Source organism: Diuraphis noxia, unplaced genomic scaffold, assembly GCF_037042655.1.
Source record: "Diuraphis noxia isolate RWA-SAM2 unplaced genomic scaffold, SU_Dnox_SAM2 contig0004, whole genome shotgun sequence".
Classification (NCBI taxonomy): Eukaryota; Metazoa; Arthropoda; class Insecta; order Hemiptera; family Aphididae; genus Diuraphis; species Diuraphis noxia.
Genome location: NW_028301714.1, coordinates 69,407,910 through 69,424,272, shown reverse-complemented (window position 1 = coordinate 69,424,272; position 16,363 = coordinate 69,407,910). Strand labels below are relative to the sequence as shown.

General features: G+C 28.0%; 2 protein-coding genes and 1 long non-coding RNA gene across 4 annotated transcripts in view; 2 read left to right on the top strand and 1 right to left on the bottom strand.

Moving 5' to 3' along the window:
- The first annotated feature begins 2,323 nt into the window (after positions 1-2,323).
- LOC107170501 (RNA polymerase III subunit I) lies at positions 2,324-5,447 on the top strand. Its single transcript, XM_015520638.2, has 5 exons — positions 2,324-2,610; positions 2,696-2,732; positions 3,427-3,504; positions 3,578-3,736; positions 4,207-5,447. Exons 1-5 carry the CDS (start codon positions 2,603-2,605, stop codon positions 4,348-4,350), a joined length of 426 nt encoding a protein of 141 aa, XP_015376124.1. The 5' UTR covers positions 2,324-2,602; the 3' UTR covers positions 4,351-5,447.
- A 6,149-nt stretch (positions 5,448-11,596) lies between these two features.
- The window catches only part of LOC107170500 (CD63 antigen-like), a 42,358-nt gene continuing 37,591 nt past the window's right edge, over positions 11,597-16,363 (top strand). Inside the window, exon 1 of the mRNA XM_015520637.2 lies at positions 11,597-11,901. Within this exon, the coding sequence (XP_015376123.1) occupies positions 11,842-11,901 (60 nt within the window). The 5' untranslated portion in view covers positions 11,597-11,841. The remainder of the gene's footprint in view (positions 11,902-16,363) is intronic.
- Positions 12,708-14,003, bottom strand: LOC149056423 (uncharacterized). 2 transcript variants are annotated; one of them, XR_016191388.1, is made up of 3 exons: positions 13,794-14,003; positions 13,433-13,726; positions 12,708-13,369 (listed from the first exon to the last, which is right to left on the bottom strand). It is a non-coding gene; the product is annotated as an uncharacterized LOC149056423 (long non-coding RNA). The 2 variants fall into 2 exon arrangements; XR_016191389.1 differs by having other exon boundaries at positions 12,708-13,539; positions 13,635-13,726.

The window sequence follows — 16,363 nt, the reverse complement described above, 5'->3', positions numbered from 1 at the left end:
ATGTATTAGTGTTCGTATCCGATTGTTTTTTAGTCGCACATTTCGAAGTTGAAACGTTATTCTTACTATGACGAATTTTCATTACATTTTTAAAGAATCCAAATATACCATGCATATATTTTAAAAATGAATATATAAATAAAAAAATATATAAAGTGCAATTCATCTCTTTGCAGTTACTGTTTGTTAATGAATCAATGTCTTCAAAAATTTTGTGAATTTCTAAAATTATCACTTATCAATAGTTAAAAAATAATTTTAATTTTGATTGTATATTATATTAAATTTGTTTAGTTAGTTCAATTACTTTTGCTTGGCAATGTTTATCTACATAGAAACTACATTGTTGATCTCGGTATTTAAGTAGACTAGTAGACTGTATAGTTTTTTTTAAGTTAAGAGGCCTTATGCAGATTTTTAAAATTGTCCGCAATTTCATTAGAATTTGAAAATTAAAGTTATATATTATTTTAATTATATCACTTTTCTATTAATCTATACTTATTGGAAACTTATTTAACGGTACAGGATGTTGATAAGTATATTATAATATATTTTGTATGTTTATTCTTCATGATTATAATATATCAACAGAAATGACTTTACAGAAAAAAATGCTCAGGTCTTGTAGAATGGTTGGATTTTTATAACAAATTTTTATATACATATAAAAGAAGAAGACTTCTATCAGGCCACATTGAACTCCAATCTTTATTTTATTTCAAATAATAGTATAAAATAATTTGTAAAAAAAGTTTGAAAGTTTAAACTGTCTTACTTTTGAAAACATATTATCATAGGCGAACCTAAGGGTCAGGCTATAGGTATTCAGGAAATGGCCTGACCTCTAATCAAAAACTTATTTTGTTATTAGAAATTTTTTTTTTTTATATACCAATTTATTGTTTGGCCTTTCCAAATATAATAGTCTAGTTATGCTTATATAATTTAAGATTTAAGTATTGAAAAACAGAATCCAGCATATAGAATAGTATAATATATTAATATATATAATAAATAATCGAATTTGGTTGATACTATATAGATTATTATTTTTGAAAACAACCTCGTTCAAAGGCAATATTTTACACACCAATCCACATGACGCATTCAAAATTTTCAATTTCAGCAAAATATTTGTATTTTCATTTTAAATAAAATATCATCTACACACTTATAAAATTACATATTAAATATTCGATAGACAGTAAATAAACACTATGTCATTATATAAACACCAATCCAAATAATTTAACACCCAAATAACAATTACTCGTATTAATGATTATAATTATTTAATAATAATAATTTATATTTATACGATATTAATAATAATAATAATAATATCAACCATTATATTAGGTAGTGAGATTACAGAGATTTTATTGATGTCAGAAAAATTTAAGCAAACCTGACTAGAAAAATGCCACCCTTAAAAAGGTACCATTTGGGATGTTTGCTCTTCTCCCCTATCAATATATTCATCATTCAGTTTGTTTTAAGGAGGGAGGGGGAAGTATAACTTTTTGAATACTCTGATAGTCAGACCATATGTTCTGAAGTGATAAATATAATACTCTTATTGCTTTATCATATATTTTATATAGGTAATAAAAATAAGCCAAAGGGGTGGATATGACCACACCCTTACTCCCGTGAGAGTACGCTCTTACTCTGGTCATCATATTCTAAGTAATTACTTTAAAAACCACTCATTGGTCATGGGTATGATAAAGACACATGATATTCCATGTAGATTTTCTAAACTTAAAATGTTGGGACTCAATTCTAAGTAGACAGATAATAGTAATATCTACGTATACTATAGTTAAAGTATTATAATATCAATTTATTTTTATATAAACCAATCGTTCTTTAGGCAAATCCAAAAGATATACTTTACATAGGTACTTTATGTGTATAGCTCATTAATACATTGAACGAAGATTTTCTATTGATGTTGGATTGACCTCGGTGGTGTTCAGCAGCTGGTAAGTTGATTCAAGTTTTCCAAAATGTTGTTATTTGTGATATTTGGCAAAATCCAAAATTCATATCGATTAGAACGAATTTTTCTTCTTGAACATCTTAAATTTTAAAACCAAAACCATCATAACTCATAAAGTCATAATAATATAACTTATATAAGACATTTAAAATAGGTACCTTGAGAGATCGTGATTTCAACCATGAAATAATATTTTTGTTGGTACAATATAGTTTTGTTTTTTCCCAACCACGTCTGCACTGTTGCACATATTGATGATAACGATTGTTATGATACAATCTTTACAATCTTTAATCGTGAATGTGGATAATGTGATATAGGTATCTACAAGTTACGAGTTGCAAGTAAATAATAATTAATTATATTGAATAATAATAAAGAAATATTTGTTTTTAGTATTTCGTATTTACTCTTACTATTTACCATTAAGCGCCTGTTTTAATAATAAGTATCCAAGTTTTGAGTTAATTTACGAATGAATTTAGTTAAGCTTTTCAACGTATAATCGTTTTTCTATAATTTTTTATTATTATTATCAATACCATAATATTATTATATAGTAGTAGTACGAATTACAATTCATGAACGACGAAAATGGAGGTGTGAGTATTAAATTGCAATTGCTATTTTTTCGCATAATATTGTCCTTTGTTTCTTACTGATACATCATTTTCTTTTTTCATACAGAAAAAATCCACAAGTAGCGGTACTCTGTAATAACGAGGTAAATACTATTTGTACAATACTTACTACCAGTATTAGTTAATACGATGATTAATCAATGAGTTTACTAAAGTTTAACATAACAATTCAAAAAAAGTGTCTATGGTAATCAAAACGCTTTTATTTATAATATGATGTACTTACCTAATAATATTGTATTTCCTCTAAAATTGATCAGTTGGATAACATTTTAATAGTTAAGAGTTTTTCCACATTCTAATATAGTATTCTTGTTTTTCTCACAATCAACCAACTATTCAGTGTTATTATGTAACAACGACAGTCAGTACTCAGTTCATTTTTGGTTTATGCCAAGATTGTTAAAAAAATTTGTATTTTATCTACTTTTTGTACGTGTGTCTGAGAGAAATGACAAATATTGCGCTGAAATCTTTTTAAATAGTACATTGTTTTCTAAATGTAATATATATATATAACACATAAGTAATATGTATTGCGAATAAGTACAGTAAAAAGTTTATAAGTTAATTCATCAAGTATTGTTTCTACTTTGTCACATCTGTGATTTTCTAACAGTATTGTAGGTATATGTAATTTTATATATACTAGCGATCTTTGATCTATTGCCAGTTAATCTTTATAAATGATAAAAAGAACAGAAAAACGACTAAAATATTCAAATGTGAAATAATTTTTTAATGCTTTGTGTAAGAATATATTTATTATTATTTCAGGTTTATGAATTACTAAAAAAAACTCAAGAAAATACAAAACTCATTGGAGGCATGAACCATTCAACAATTTTATATGAGGTGCGACCAATTTTATTCTTTGATTTACTACTATCTTTGTTGGAAATATCATCAATTATTTGTTTTTTCACAGGTTAACAAATATTTAGAGCAAAGAGCGTGTGCAGAACAAAATAGTAATCAAATTAGAGAGTTCCTAATCAAATTAAAACGTATGCCAATTAATTTGACAAAAAAGGAAAAACTGATGTTAGTTAACGATCCGCCAGACTCAGTTTTACGATTATCTTTGGTATATATTTAATTCATTAATTGATTACTAAATAATATTTTTTTTTAATTCATAACTGTTAAACAAATTTTCTTGCTATCTACACAAGTTTGTAGAAATAATTTTTGTTTTTATAAACGTTTTCTATTTACAAGGAGGATCAAAAAATTATAATGATAATAGGTATTCTTATACACAACTATATTTCATTACATTTCTATTAAAATGTTATTTTGTGTTAAATTATCATTTAGCAAATAGCACCTGAAGTATTTTTTATATTATCTAATATCTACAGAATCTACTTTTAAAATGTGTAAAAGAATACATAGTTATATTAATATATTATATTATATTTTTGCTTTTTTTCACATTTTAACTTTTTTTTAATATCTTTATTGCCTCATAATCCAAATCTTATTTATAAAATATATTATATTTTTTTAGCTTTGATTAATTTTATCATTATATTTATTTATTTAAATTTTCAGGGTATCAAAGATTTCTATGACAGGCTCAGTGAAACCGAAACTGAAATGTTATTATGTGCTACAAAAAAGTTTTCTGGAGAGCTTAAGGTTGTTACTAAGCAAGAACTAATAGAAGAAGAAGAAGAAGAAGAGGAAGATAATTAATTAATGTTATTTTTTTTTTTTTAAATAGTTAAGAAAAATCAAGACTGTTATTAATTATACAATTTTGTGTGTCAAAATATTGTATTATTTGTGTCAATTTTTAAAGTTAAATTTGTTTTTGATACATTCAAGTGCTATCATGTTGCTTATAAGACTCGTGCTATATCTTAATAAAAAAAATATTAAGCAGTTATAAAATTGTTCACCAAGTGCTTGTATTATAATGTTTTATGAAATTTGGGTTTTATCACTTTCAATTTAACAAATAAAAATATATTCTGATTGTTTAAATTGTATTCCCATCATCTTTCATTTAATTTTACATGCTCCAAATATTTTGTTATTTAGACTCAAATTAGTTTGTATTTTTCATAGCTTGTTATATAACTGCTATTTTTTAAATAATTTTTTTTATCTGTTTATAAAATATCAAACATCAATGTAAATGTTGTTTGTTGATAAATCTTAACTAATAATAATGATGCAGTAACCCTTGAGTTTATTGTATAAAAATGTTACTTGTTTCATAGATTGTGGTGTAGTTATACATTATAGACCCTGTACCATTATAACAATATATAATTTTTACTGAAAATTTCAAGGAATGGTAATAATATCCAGATCAAACCTTATATTTTTATTTTAAAATCAAACCAAAAAATAATTATGGATCAAATATGTACTTAAATTATGGTGTTTGCTGGTTAGGTTAGGAAAAAACTTGTACTTTTTTTGTATCTCGCAATGTTCTCTATACCACCGAGAAATTTTAAGTTATGTTACTAATTATAATTTTTGTTTAGTTTGAAGTTAATTAAGGTCTATTAATGATAGGAAGGGCATGCTTTATATAACTTTTTAATTTTTGTTCATTTAATACCAACAAAAAAACTGTTAGCCAAGGAAAAATACATTTTATATGCATCTTTAAAGAATTTATCATTAATACAATATGAATAATGAGATATAATATAGATTTATACAATTTTATACAATAAAAGTTAACATGGATTAATTTTGATTTGATGTGTTCCATTATGTAATGTAAATGTTAATTATACAGTGAAAAAACATTCAAATATTTAATTTATACAAAACTATATATTTATTTGTACAGATAAATATTATTTACAGCTTTATATAGTATTATGTGATGTGGGGACATTTAATTTATTAAAAAATATATTAATATTATTATTAAGTTGCAAATGTATAACATATACATAAAAATATATAGTGTTGAGAATTATCACATAAATAATAAATAAATAAACTGTTGCTTTCATAATATTGTACAATTAATAACTCAATATATAATGTATAATTTATTAAATGTAGCAAACTTAAAATTAAAAGAAAATTAAATTTTTGTTTCCTACCGTTCAGTGCATTAAAATCTAATTCATAATTAATTATATTTTCATTGATAACATTGATAAATAGTATGTATTTTAGTAGTAGTAGACGAATTTTATGCATTTGCATGGTGATACTAAGCACATGCACATATAAAATGGTTTGAAATGTCGGCGATTCAGACTTTATTGAATCCGTAGACCAATTTTAATTTTGCATATAAATGCATATTTGGTGGGTTGGTGCACTATAAACTTTGGGGTCATTTTTTAACAAAAAAAAAAAAAAAATAATAGGTACATATTTAACAATAAAAAGTTCAATCCATTTATTTAATTATAATAGACATTTTATTAGTTATTACTTATTAAAAATATCTTTTATTTATGGTAGCAAAGTATGGAATGGGAAGGGGCCCTTTAAATTTGGTGGCCCTGTGCTAGTGCACCGCCTGCACATGCGTAAATCTGAGCCTGGATACAATGTACATTATATTATTATAAACTACCGCTAGTTCGACCACAGAATAGATTAAATCTATTCTGTGGTTCGACTACGAAAAATTAACTTATTAGTTATTACTGTATCGTTTTAATAGCCGGCAACCGATAGCAGTAGGTAGGTAGTCTTAAACTGTTTGGTATTTAAAATTTAAAAATATATTTATTATTAATATACTAATATTATCAATTGATGTTCATGAGCCCCTAGCGGCCCGGCGGCCCATATATTGAGCCGGCCCGGTGTGCTACGGCACACTAGCACACCTGGCCAGTCCGCCCCTGGTCCAATTGTATTATTGACTCCACCAATTTTGATCAATTTAAGAAATTAATTAAAATTATTGTTATAGGTAGTTTTCATAAATTAAATAACAATTATTTTTATATAATTATATTTAACAATAAGTTTTCTAAATTTTCTTATAAAGTTATATTCATATATTGTGTATACATTTTCATAAAAGTAAAATATGTAATTTTACTCAATTGTTACTTAACCAATTTATATTAATATTGTTTGAATATAAAAATAAGTTTCTATACTTATTTTAGTACATAATTTATATCTGCTGATATTTTTAAATTTTTACAAAGACTAATATTAAAAATGTAAAATTCCCTGATCCCCATCACAAGTTTTACTTAAAGGGATCAGGAATCGAATAATATTAATAGATATGTCTCCATAACAATTTATGATGTAGTACCTATTCTATTAATTAAATCCAAAAATAATGTTAACCATAATATCACACCATGAAATTCCACACTAATTCTAATACCTAGATATTTATTTTTTTAAATTATTACCAAGTAAAAATAATCTAAATAAATGGATACTAACTTTTTATTAATACATTTTAAAAATATTTCATTTTTAAAGTTACTAATGGGAGCAATGGCTTTATAATCTATACTCTACATTAATACACTGTAAAACTGATTATACGTACATTGTATTATTTAATTCTTAAATAAACATTTTGCAGAAACTTGAAGATAAAAAAACAGATTATGAAAAAAAATGGAATTATTGTAAGGTTTAATGAAAATCCATTTGCTATACTAGTGGTCACTCCTATTATGCAAAGGGCTCATAAATTAGCCTTTGCTAAATATATTGCTTTTGCAGACAGTACAGCATCATGTGATACTCAAAGTCATACTGTTAGATTTATGCTTACATCATGTGGTATTGGAGCTATTCCTCTGGGTATGTTCATAACAAAAGGACAAACAGTTGATGAATATAAAACAGCATTTCCCCTGCTGAATGATTCTGTTCCTAACAGTTTTGATGGCCAAGGTTTTCCAAGACATTTTATAATTGATGATAGCGAGGCAGAAAGGCAAGCACTAAAATTAATTTGGCCACAATCAAATATTTTGCTTTGTAGGTTCCACGTTTTACAATCAGTATGGAGATGGTTATGGGACGCTAAACATAATATCAAAAACGAACACAGAAAATTGTTGTTTAAATTATTTCAATGTATTTTAATTTCACCAGATTATAATAGTGCTCACAAAGTCTATATTACTGCTATTGGCTAGACAAAAACTATTAATAATAGCATAGGTGATGAAATTATACCACTTAAGTATGAAAAATGGGTGAAATATATTAATAATTATTGGACGAGAAAAGAATTATGGTGTTTAGCTTTTAGAGATTCTACTGTACATGGTAATCAGACCAATAATTTTAGTGAAGTTAATGTACGGATTTTTAAAGACATAGAACTTTCTAGAAATAAGGCATATAACGCCATTGCACTGGTTGATTTTATTTGTACTGGCCTAGAAGATTACTACTTAAGACGCTTAAGGACTTTTGTTAATGGTAGAAATGACTCAGCTCGATTACTATTTGAAGATCAAATAAAAAGAGCTATTTATATTAATAAAGATTTGATAGAAAAACAATACATTTAAAGTACCATCAGGGTCTGATTTTGGTCATTATGAAGTAGATGTCACTCATGGATTTTTTATATGTTCCAAAGGAAATTTAGGAGCTTTTTGCAAGCATCAGGCAGCAGTATACCATTACTATAACGAAGCAATGCCTAATTTACCAGCTATTACTGTTGATTCTCGCTATATGCTAGCTAAATTAGCATTTGGAGAAAATGTACCTGAAATATCATTTTATAAGCCACTTCATATTGAAAAATCAAATAATCAGTTTAGTGAAGAAAAAATAGAAATTATTGAAAATAATGTATTATTATCTCCAATAACAAATACATTAGTCGAAACTGATGATTATCTGGATAATCATAATATTGATCAACAGTCTGATGAATGTGTTAACCAGATTCAAGAATTAATTAAAACAAATTTTGAAAAATTTAAAAGGAATACTTCAGGTTCAGTACTCACTAAATGTTTAGATCGTTTGAAGAAAGTTAAGTCAGTTGCTACTTGGGAATCATTTTTGAGTACTGCTGGTAGTACTATATCACTAAGGCATCAATCTCGTTCAACTATTCATGTGCAGCCTACCACAATAAGTAGAAGAAAGCCAGGTGTCACAAGAGGTAGTAAACGTTTATTAGTAGGGCGACCAGTGAAGACAGACAATAACAAAAGAAAAAGAAATTTAGCCGAAAATATTAGGAAGAATGTCCCAAATTCCAAAGGTCATTAACTACGATGACTAGTATCTAACTATTATTTAATTACTATTTTCATCAATTCTTATACCACATATTTTTTATTATTATGATGTACATATTATATAATTATATAATAATAATAATAATAATACCTAAATTTATTATTAAAGATTCATAAATTTTCTCTAAAATATTATAATTACATAGAATGTAAAATTGTGCTAACTTGAATTTTTCATTAATTTATTGTTATTTGGAGACCTAAGGTATTTTTTAAAAATATTGTATCCAACTATTAAATATATTATGTTATTAACTTCCAGTTAAATAACTATTACAATTTAAAATATACTTTAGAATTTAATATGACTTTATTATTATTTATATGTTATTATTTATTACATAGGTAATAAAATGTCAACTACCTATGTTATTTGTATATTTCAAATTTTGAATTTCAATCTAACTTTATTGATAGGTTTCAAAAACAAATGACACTGGCAGAAGTGCAGAACTGATGTTAATTTATGGTATTTATTTATATTGCCAAATGAAACAAAATTAGTGGTAAACCATCCTAGAATTAAATTTAAGGTAGGTACCAACCTAAATGTGAACATGAAATACAAACAAAAATAACTATATTTGTAATTTTTAAGGAATGGGCACATTGGTTAAAGAGAACTTATCTACCCACCCTAATATATCCCTTTTTTATGCGTCTCTATCAGTTTTAGTTTGACTCTTGCTTTAGGTGTTGTTTAATATTTATATTTTTTTTCCTCTCAGTGCTTACATTATTTAGACACTATGTTTGTTTAAATGAGTGATGTCAGGTACATAAACAATAAACATATTATATAAAATACAATTATTATATTATTATAAACTTAATACAATTTATCAAACAAATGTATCAATGTCAATGTATTAAAAATAAAAGACAAATGTAGATTTATAGTTTATAGATTTGGTTGTTTTTAATCGAGATGACATAATTTCTATCGATTATTGTGTTATTAGGTATAATACTACTGGTATAAAACTATATACTAATTACTAGGTATCGATGCATAATGATTTTTTACCGTCATACCAATTTAGAAGTTGAAGCAATCACTTATATTAGTGTTTAAAAATTCGTCGTTAATACGTTAGCATGTATCATTGTATATTGTATGGTATTATTTAATTAGATAATAGAATAAAGTTTAAATTTTCAAAAAGCGCGGTAAAACCAAACGACCAATCAGAAGGCTAAAATTATAAAAGGTGCCGAGACCGAACCCAGAATGCTAATATGCTTCCGGGAAAGTTCCGTTGGCCGATCCTCGTTTAAAAACTCTGGGATGTACTTGGATTACAAAATTATTTTACAATATTTATCTGCGTGTCAAGTTGTTTGTTGTCAAATACTTGTAATTTAATGTAAAAAAGCGGGTAAGTTGTTCTGTTTGGTATTTTTATATAGGTACCTAATACCTATATATACATAATATGTTGACGGATTAATGAATTCATAATATGATGTAGGTTACGTTAAAAAAAAACTGTGTTTGTAAAGTTTTTCGATTTTTTTTGTTGGAGGATTAACTACTTACATGGAACCTTGTTTAAAATTGTCAATCCTTAGCTATTAAAGTTAAACGTTTCATACATTTTTCAATTAAATAATATTTAAATTTTCAACTAAATAAATTTTGTCAAAATTTGAACCTCAATCGGTTATAAAAAACGTGCCTATATATTTTCAATATTTTCCAACTGCTATTATATCAAATTACGAGGAACCTTGTAATAAATTGTCAAGATTTTAACCTAATAAATAAAATAATGTCAATAAGACATAGAGCAAAAAAAAAACGAAAACAATGAACAATTTCAAATATTTATAAATAAATTAAAAATTGTTGAAATATTTTGAAAATTTTATTAAGAGGTTTGTTTTAAAAAGTACAATTAAAAATGATTATTTTTTATACTGAGGGCCTCAGGAAAATCATTTGAGGGAAAAGTAAAATAACAACGAGAAATTGATTATCGTATAAATGATTAACTTGCATCAGGGGAAATGTCCACCTTGTATTGTGATCCAGTTGTGGAACACGGTTGACAAGTATAGGCAAATCAAATGAACAACTCAAGGTTTTAAATTTAATTATTAATTGTGATTTTATTTAACTTGGTTAGTATTTAACACTTTTAAACACAAATTTATTTTACGTTTTTGGTATAAATAATTGTAGTTCTGAAAAGCGTTTTATATAGTTTTCTGAAAAATCACGTTTTTGGAGTTCCTGTTTAGTTGCTTTTTACAGCTACAGTATCCATGGGACCAGTGGCGTGCGCAGGAATTTGGTATGGGGGGGGGGATGTCATAAATAAAAATGTATTATGTTTATGTTGATGAACTAGAGATCCAAAATCCACTCGTTAGAAGACTAAAAAAAAGCCCATGGGGGGGATATATCCCCCATCATCCCCCCCCCTGCGCACGCCACTGCATGGGACCATGGATATAATGGGATAATATTATACTACCACCTCATCGGCGGTGGCTTGGTTCTGAACCGCGGTTTATGACGTCAATCTCATCAGACCGCGGTTCGAACTTTTGGTTTCAACCGAATTATGCCATCAGATGGCGTTCCCGCCCGTCACCGTTTTGGTCGCGCAACTTGTCGGAGGCATGCGCACTCGCGGTTCGCGTTCCCGTTTCAAGCCGATCAAAACAAACGCGAGCAACACGTTCTCTCGCCGCCGCCGGCCGCCGATTGTCGCTACAGTTTGGCGCCGTTCACGTACACGACATCACGCACAACGCACGCATCGACGAAATCGACTCTGTCGCCTTCGCTCTATTTTTGTTTTTTTTTAAATTACTGTTGTAACTTATATATTTTGTTTTGTTGTTGTAAGATAGAAATATCATCACCAGTGTTAAGCGTCCGAGCGTCGTGTCGTCAGGAGAGTTTTCTGTTTTTTTTTCAGTCGCGTAAAACCGCATCGAAATGGGTTTAGGCACATCCACGATCAAATACATTTTGTTTTTTTTCAACTTTGCGTTCGCAGTGAGTACCTATAAAAGTTTTTAACGTTTACCTTATTACCTATAATATAGGTACCAATAAGTATTATTAAGTAGTTAATAAATAGAACACGTCGTTTCGAGGCGATAACAGTATCTATAGGTATATGTATATTTATTATTCACTCATAACATTTTAGGCTTGAAAACAATATTGAACTTCAAGTATATAGGGCGTATATGGGTAATAATTAATTATGAGAATTTGAAGATATAAATTTCAACGGTTAAACGATTAGTACGATACATTGCAATATTGCATACACTATTCACCACATATTATTTAAAGTACATTGGTGATAGGTAATAGTAGGGGTGATTTGTTCACGTCATATGGAATATGGATACTACATACATTTATAATAATATTGTATTTAGTAACAGCCAACAGGCACGTTTTATGTTATTTTATATTATATTTAGTCATTTAGGTAGGATTCTAAATCATCATGTTATTTTGATATTTTGTCCACCTATGGCCTATGCTTATATCAACATCTACGGCTCTACAATTTATAATAGGCACAAAATTATTTAATTGGCTGGATAAATATTGAAGAATTCACTTATAGGCATATACCTACATTATAATATAAATTATGCACAAATGGCCGATTGTAATAACTTTATAATATCGATAAGATACTAATTAAACATAAATGTTGGTATAATGCAAATGCTGTTTTTTCCGTCAACACAGAATCGTATGATCGTTATAAAGTTGTAATTATATAATCATACAGTTATCTATATTATTATTTTAAATTATTAAAAAAAAAAACAACAATCTTTTCTTGACTAAAATCGACAACGTTATATTTTATGGCTATATAAATTACATGTTTACAAATATACGTACAGTACCTACTTTCAATGCCGAGTCCAGCTGGAGATTATATGTAAGATTTTTTTTTATTCGTTTACTGTATGTATATATAGTAATATATGTACGGCGTTACGCTATAAGTTTTGTTGTGATTATTATTCATGTCCGAATGTAATTAAACGGGAAATTAACAAATTTCACTAGCGATTAACTCTGACTTAGATAAGGGCCCTATTAGATTCTGAAGCCTAACGACGAATATCATTTTGGTAAACTCAACTTTTGTTCTATATATTATGTCCTCGCGTGTATGCACGGTGGCGTTGGTGATTATATTATAATATATACATAATATACCATAGTGTCTATAGTCCTCTACTAGACCGTATAATGAATTCAGAATAACAAAAATAAACTGCATACGGTTACGGCATACATTCGTTTCACACCTACAGCGGCACAACGCAATAATATAGCTGGGTCCAACTGTAGATGTATAGGTAACTATTCTAAAGACGATTTAATTCTTAATATTTTACACTGATGACGAAGTCGAACCCTCATTGAACTAAAAAAACTTACGTTTGACTGTTTTAGTTAGACGTTGACACGGTTGTGTACCTACCTGTAATAACTTATATTATACAAGTAGTATTAGGTGCTATTAAAATATTAGGCGTATAATTACACGTGTTCGTTGTCAGCGTGTACGCTGTTTTTCGATGGTTCTCGAGAAAATTGTTCGTTTCTAAGTAGAAGAATGACGCATATTGTATGCACATATTGTAGACAGTACTAAAACAAACAATTTGAAACAAACATTTAGGTACCTATAAATATAAAGTATAAAGTGGTTTCCATTTCTGTAATATGTGACTATATGTGAGTACCTGAGTATGTTATGTACCTAATAGGTATTTTTATGTTCTGGCGACTATACTGCCGCTATCTTCACTTCTTTTAACTGTGACCACTCTTTTAACTACGGTAATACTCAATTAAAAAAAAAAAAAATAATAATAATTAGAATAATTAGAATTAGAATTTACCATTTAACATTCTAGTAGAATCGGCGGTGTGTGCCCTGTGTGGTGGGTAAATTGTGTTTTTCACAAAAATATTTACCGTATACAAAACTTAATTTTTGATTTTTTTTAACGAAGTATATTGCCCCAATAAACACGAAAAGGTTACTAGTTTTTGCGGAAAGAAACGAAAATTGAGCGAGAACATACGATTTACAAATACTGAAATGCATTTACAACTTAATGCCACAAACTGCAGGTGAGAAAATCATGTGCTATTCAGAGCTGCACAACTGCAATAATGCACTTGTTCTTACATAACACGTTTCTGTGACCAATCAAGTGCTCCAAGTAGCGTGACCTTCGTTGGCCTTAAATCTTTAGTCCGCTGTAATTTTATATTATACGCAGATTTGTGCGTGATCGACATCATCGGAGAATACACACTCTTGTTTCCTCGATTCATTATATTTCCGTCTTTCGTCAATGTGATATCATAAACTTCAAAATAATAACTTATTACTAATAAGTTATAGTTAGGGGAAAATTCGTAATTTACTTTGGTATAACAACATACCTACATGATATAATTATTCTTGGAATAGTGGACTATTATCGCGTACCTAAATAAAAAATTAAATATGATAAAAATAATTACGCAAAAGTATTGTTTACATACCTAAGTATTATACTTCGAAAAAAAAGAGTATTAAAAAGGAATTAATTTGACGCTATACGATGTTTATTGCAATACCTCAGTCGCAGATTTTCTTTATGACATAACACATGTTGCTGTGCTATAGAACTAATAGAAGTGTTGTCTACGTTTTGTTAATTCAAAGGTAATTAATAATTATAACGAGTTAAACGACATCGTATGTTACAATATGGGAAGTTGACGGACGGTGCTTACATCTCGATTATCACAAAGAGTATCTAACCGGCATGTTTAATAATAATAACAACAATTTAACAGTCGTAAAACGAGGGTCCCGAGAGCCATATTTTTATGTAGGTAGTAGAAAGACTCAGAAAGTCCTACACACACACACACACACATATTTGTAGTAATATAATATAATGCATGTATTGTATTGCATTATAACGTTTGTTTTGAATGACTATACGTCCATCGGGAAGACGACAATACACGATTCAGTCGAGAAAGTCGTGCTCCTCACAATTGGCGTTTCCGGTGGCGAGCCATCACTTATAAGTATTTTCAGTCTTGCGCTTTACGACTGTTATATATAATATATAATATGTTTTATATGTATAGATTATACGCAGTGCAACAGGTATTCCTTACGATTCACGATGGTATTGTTTACAAAGTGTACTTTGAGGTAAATTGGCAACTTATGTTTTCAAAAGTTTAGGACCACACGTTGCGATAAATGTACAGCGAGCCGGATTAAGAGTTTTGGTGTCCTGAGCTTTTATTATTATGGTACCCCTATATTGACCAATATCAATATCAATCTTAATATCTTTTATTCTTAATTTAGTTAATTGAATTAAAATTTTGTATCATTTTATGTGAATATTATTTTGATAATGATATAATTGAAAAGTCAAACCTTAAATTAGGGCGAAATGATGATATGATTTAAAAATTCTTAAGACTGCGCCGTATTTGGCTATAGCCCGTTAACCCCAGGCTGTTAGCGTACCTATAATAGAAGGTCGCAGCCGGCAAACATATATCCACTCCGGAAAACCCTAAACTCTTAAAAGTGGTAAAACATCCGTTAATGGTATCATTTATGTAATGATCTAATAGTGTCGGCCTGGGCATGGCCGTTAGGCCGCAAACGCATCCGGGGCCTCTGGCCGTATTTGTGTCGAGTGGCCACGGTATTACTAAAAACGTAAAAATGTAATATTTCACTACTTATAAGCATTTTTTTATGAAATAAAATTTTTGAGGTCCCTTCTGAAGAAATGCATCCGGGTCCCTTTAAGTACCAGGTCGACACTGTAATGATCAATAATATAACATTATAACCTATCGTTATTATTCATAGGTCAATTTTGAATGAAATAAATGAATACCTCTAAATAAAGTTGAAAATAAAAGTATCCGAAATGGGAAATTTTTTAATTATTTTAAAATTATTTATACCAGTATAATTTCGAGGTGAATAGTTTTTTTGGTTCATTGAAATCTGAGTACTGAAAAAGATAGCATTGATATCAAGTCACAACAGATAATGACGAGAAAGAAACAAACGAATAAAGGCTGTAGAGGCAGCAAAAGAAACAGAAGAATTTCAAATTTCAATCAATGTAAATCACAATCAAATTATTCAGAGTTTATGGTTGTCAATCGTATGAAACAATTAGCAGTTTTCACTCTTTAAAAATGTGACATTCATGCGGGTTCTATTTGTTAAAAACCACAGAAATTAATTTCGAAAACATTTTGTTCATATAATGAAATTAATTTAAAACAAACTATTATAATATTACTTAATTGTTTTAATTTTAATAATATTTATAAAATGCGTTACAGTTTTTTTTAAATTCTGATGTGTAACAATTTTTTTAATTTTAAATTCCGTGATCGTTTTACTACGGACTTATTGAAGTAT

Bases quoted from the DNA above. Each gene is read 5' to 3' on its own strand.
- LOC107170501 (XM_015520638.2), top strand. The intron at 2,733-3,426 runs GTAAATACTATT...TTATTATTTCAG, and splicing joins CGGTACTCTGTAATAACGAG to GTTTATGAATTACTAAAAAA. The intron at 3,505-3,577 runs GTGCGACCAATT...GTTTTTTCACAG, and splicing joins ATTCAACAATTTTATATGAG to GTTAACAAATATTTAGAGCA.